General features: G+C 52.2%; 2 protein-coding genes across 2 annotated transcripts; one reads left to right on the forward strand and one right to left on the reverse strand.

The window, feature by feature from the left end:
- Nucleotides 1–177: 177 nt before the first annotated feature.
- On the forward strand, nucleotides 178–1354 carry NDUFB10 (NADH dehydrogenase (ubiquinone) 1 beta subcomplex, 10, 22kDa). Its single transcript, XM_010011999.1, has 4 exons — nucleotides 178–196; nucleotides 594–732; nucleotides 1016–1155; nucleotides 1254–1354. Exons 1-4 carry the CDS (start codon nucleotides 178–180, stop codon nucleotides 1352–1354), a joined length of 399 nt encoding a protein of 132 aa, XP_010010301.1.
- Nucleotides 1355–1712: 358 nt separating this feature from the next.
- Nucleotides 1713–4284, reverse strand: RPS2 (ribosomal protein S2; the record flags this gene model as incomplete). The annotated part of the gene is made up of 6 exons (XM_010012009.1): nucleotides 1713–1836; nucleotides 2120–2211; nucleotides 2661–2820; nucleotides 2896–3069; nucleotides 3636–3743; nucleotides 4195–4284. Coding segments are annotated over 6 exons (705 nt in total), but the record flags the coding sequence as incomplete, so codon positions are not given.
- Between the last annotated feature and the right edge of the window lie 42 nt (nucleotides 4285–4326).

The following is a 4326-nucleotide window of genomic DNA, read 5'->3' on the forward strand; positions in this document are numbered from 1 at the left end:
ATGCGGGCACCGGGATGGGCACAGGGAGATGGGACAGACCGGGACACAGCAGGGATAGAGGGACAGACACAGGGATGCGGGACACGGACAAGGAGACAGCAGGGACAGACACGGGGACTTGGAATACAAAGACATAGCACGGACAGATGGATGTGGGACAAAGAACACAGCAGAGACATGGGGATGTGGGATACAGGTAAGAGCACAGCATGTACACAGGGTCGGACACAGGGATGTGGGATACAGGTAAGAGCACAGCATGGACACAGGGTCAGATACAGGGATATGGGACACAGGGATGTGGGATACAGATAGGAGCACAGCGTGGACACAGGGACAGACACGGGGATGTGGAGCACCTAAGAGCACAGCATGTATAGAGTCAGAGGGACGTGGGACACAGACAAGGACAGAGCAGGGTCAGGAGGACACACAGGGACATAGACCAGAACACAGCAGGGACAGCAGCACCAACCAGGGGCCTGGGCAGGCAGCAGCAGGACCAGGCACTGAGGCTGTGGCAGGCACTGGGGCAGTGCTGCCCCTCTCCAGCTGTGGGTCAGGGGTGTCTGACCGTGGGGCTGTTGCTGCAGAGTGGATCGAGCGCCAGCAGGCCAAGAACAAGTACTACTACTACCACCAGAAGTTCCGCCGCGTGCCCGACCTGAGCGAGTGTCTGGAGGGAGACTACCTCTGCTACTATGAGGCCGAAGCGCAGTGGAGGAGGGACAGGTATGGCTGTCACTGCCCTGGTTGTCACCTCCGGGAGCTGCAGCGCTTGGCTTGAACTCACAGCCTTGCCATGGACGTTGGGGTGTTGAGGCAGCACCTCCTGCCCACTCCCTTACAGAACACCCCTTTCATAGTGCTGTTGTCCCCCGCAGCACCCCCGAGCCATGAGAACACATCCTCCCATGCTGCCTGGTTCCTACAGCTGATCTTCACAACGCATCACCCCCTGTTGGCTGTTCTATCACCTCTTGGCTGGGGTTGCACTCATCTGTCTTCCCCACAGGATGGTTGATCAGGAAATCGTGGAGATTGTCCGGGAAAGGCTCGGTGCGTGCAAGCAGAGGGAGGGACCCAACCAGTTCCAGAACTGTGCCAAGGAGGCAGAGCTGCTGGTGCAGGTCACCAAGGCCTACCAGGACAGATGTGAGTATGGCAGCAGCGTGCAGTGGCACACGGGGAACAGGGGCTCATTCCCTTCTAGCTGCTGAGAGCCACGCTTCACACATGGCCTTTCTTTCTAGATGGTGATCTTGGTGTCCATGGGAACTCGAGGACATGCCTGATGAAGCAGAAGCACAGGATGATGGAGGAAAGGAAAGAAAAAGCCAGTGCCTCTGAGTAGGTGTGAATGGTTCACAGGTCCTTCTGTGGTGCATGCTGCATCGTTCAGCTCTGATACTGTTGACCTCTACAATAAACGTGCAGAACAGCACATCTGCCATACTACTGGAATCTCGACTCATTCTTTGACAGGATCCAAAAACCCTTAAGAGAACTGACCCTGCATTCAGCTCCACTGAAACAGGAGCATCTTTGCATTCCAGCTGATCATTACCATCCTCCGAACCATGGTCAGTCCCCTCCCTGGCTGCCTTACCTGAGATTTCCTGCTGGACCCCTCCCCACTTCCTACCCCAAACCCCAGCAGATATTTCATCCATCCACCCAGAGCATTCACCATCCCATCAAACCAGTTGCAATTTCTCGTTCACTGATCAATTTATTGTCTTGCTCCAAACCCACTTAAGTGGTTGCCACAGCAGCTGCCTGGGTTCTCTGCACAGACACTCTGGTGTGGGTCTTCGCCAGGTGATCAGTGAACTCCTGCAAAGAAACAATCAAAACAGTGGTTTTATTTCCTTAAACCATGCTCAGGGGTTTCTCAGCACCAAATCCCCTCCCAGCAGTCGTCTGTCTGAGGCCTGGGGTACTCTGCATACAAGTTATTTCAACGTTTCAAGGCTTTCCTATTTCCTTCATCCATGAAATGACCTGGCAGTCAGTTCTGACACACTACTTTGTCGTTGTTAAACTGTGAATCCTTCGGGAACAGCATGTGAACTTTAAAGGGCAGGATTTGGGCTGTGAAGTGCAGAATCACTCTTACCTGGTAAGGAGACTTGGTGAACACGGTCTCTTTCCAGAGGTCAGGAGTCAGGTAACTGTAGGTCTTGGAGATGGCATCGAAGGTGGCTTTAGCTATGGACAGAAGTGAAACATTGCTCATTGCTGCCACGGAAACCAGCTCACTGCGCCCACCCCACTGCTCCAAAGGTGTAGAATATAGCATGGAACAGGGAGACCACAGCAGGGTCTCTCTGATGTACACACACAACTCAGGTTTCTTTCTCTCGCCATATACGACAATTACACTACTTCAACCAAGTGCAATCGCGCAGATTGGGAGATGTTTTGGTATCAGTGTACACACAAATAGACAAATTCTTGTAATTAACTTTTACACGACTTCAGGATCATCTGCAGCAGGATGAACCTGCACTCTAAGAGGTATCAGCAGCCTTTCCTTCTGCTTCACTGTTAGGAAGGGAGTCAATGCACACTGAACTCTGAGATGGGTACAGTGTGTCCCCGCCAGTGGCAGAGATGACAACACACACGGCCAGGACAAGGACAAAGCTGAAGCTCACCGAAGTTGCCGAGGGTGGCCGTGCAGCCCCTGGCCGAGGTGTAGCAGTCATCAATCCCAGCCATCATCAGCAGCTTCTTGGGGACAGGCGCAGACACGATCCCTGTGCCACGGGGAGCCGGGATCAGACGCACCAGGACAGATCCACACCGGCCAGTGACCTACACAAACACACCAGGTCATGGCTCCCAAAACACACGCTGATCACCAAGACCAGGCCCTGGAGCCCTGCTCACCTTGCAAGGCACGGTGTGGGGTTTGCCAATCTTGTTGCCCCAGTAGCCCCGTCGTACGGGCACGATGGACAGCTTAGCCAGGATGATCGCCCCACGAATAGCAGTAGCGACTTCTTTGGAGCACTTCACACCAAGACCAACATGGCCATTGTAGTCCCCGATAGCAACAAAAGCCTGGGATGGAAAGAGAGGTTTTCAGTGGTGGCTGAGCTGCACAGCCCAGTGAGGTCTTTCCCCAAGGATAACCCAAGCTGCACACTCAGCATTGAGTGGTCACAGCTCACTTGAGTGCAAATCAAACCCCAGGTGCTAAAACCTGCACAAGAGAGCTCACAGTTGAAGAAGCCCATTTCCACGCCCCACAAGAGCTCATCCTTCAGTCAACCGGAGTTCAATTCCTTACTATAGCCTCACACTGGTCAAAAATCCCACTAATTCCCAAGCAGCATTCCCTCATGACATGACACCCAAGGCTTCTCTCTCTGCCACAGCTCCAAAAACCAACACTGCTGAGCAACCACAACTTAACTTTGTGTTGTGATTGTTTTAAGTAACATGTGAACACATTATCAAGGTTTTGAAGTTTACACAGCAACTTTTTAAGCTACACAAACTGATCCCAACACCAAAATACTCACTAGCTACTACAGAAAAGAATAAAGGTATTTGAACTGATTCATTAGTTCAATACTAGAAGAGCAGCAGACAACATACATAACATAAAAGAGTAAAAAGGCCACCTTGAACCTGGTCCTCTGACCAGCACGAGTCTGCTTCTGGACTGGCATGATCTTCAAAACCTCATCCTTCAGAGAGGACCCCAGGAAGAAATCGATGATCTCAGACTCCTGCAAGAGTCAAGACACCAAATCACACAAGTCCCCACTCTCTAAGCAAACAGCACAGCTTGTAAAGCTCCTGCATTCGTGTTCAACAACACTATACACACGTATTTAAAGTAACAGCTACTCAAGTATGTAAAGGTCTGGAGGCACGAGCCGAGTGCAGCTCCTGTGCAGTCCAACACATAAGTTAAAGCTTTGTTTTCCCATCACTGAGCAGAACTATTGCAGAAGCACCTGAGCAACGTGCTGCCACCCCACACAAGGCAGAACAAAGACCAGCACCACCACGCTTCACTGCAAGCGACCACACCAGCCCTCAGCAGCTTTCCACTCGGGTCATTAGCCCAAACACGCATCACTTGAGCAGCCTAACAACACACACAGCACCCACTGCGGGCTCTGTAGCTCAGGCAAGGCTTTACCACGCATCACTGCGGTGCCCATGGAAGCTTACCTTGATCGGAAGCGAGAAGAGGTAGATCTCCTCGAGAGACTTGATCTTCATATCCTTGACCAGGCGACCAAGCTTGGTGACAGGGATCCACTAACAAGTAAGCCCATGGAAAAGGGTCACCGGCGGCGGCAG

Source organism: Nestor notabilis, unplaced genomic scaffold (genome assembly GCF_000696875.1).
Source record: "Nestor notabilis isolate BGI_N333 unplaced genomic scaffold, ASM69687v1 scaffold18350, whole genome shotgun sequence".
Taxonomy (NCBI): domain Eukaryota; kingdom Metazoa; phylum Chordata; class Aves; order Psittaciformes; family Psittacidae; genus Nestor; species Nestor notabilis.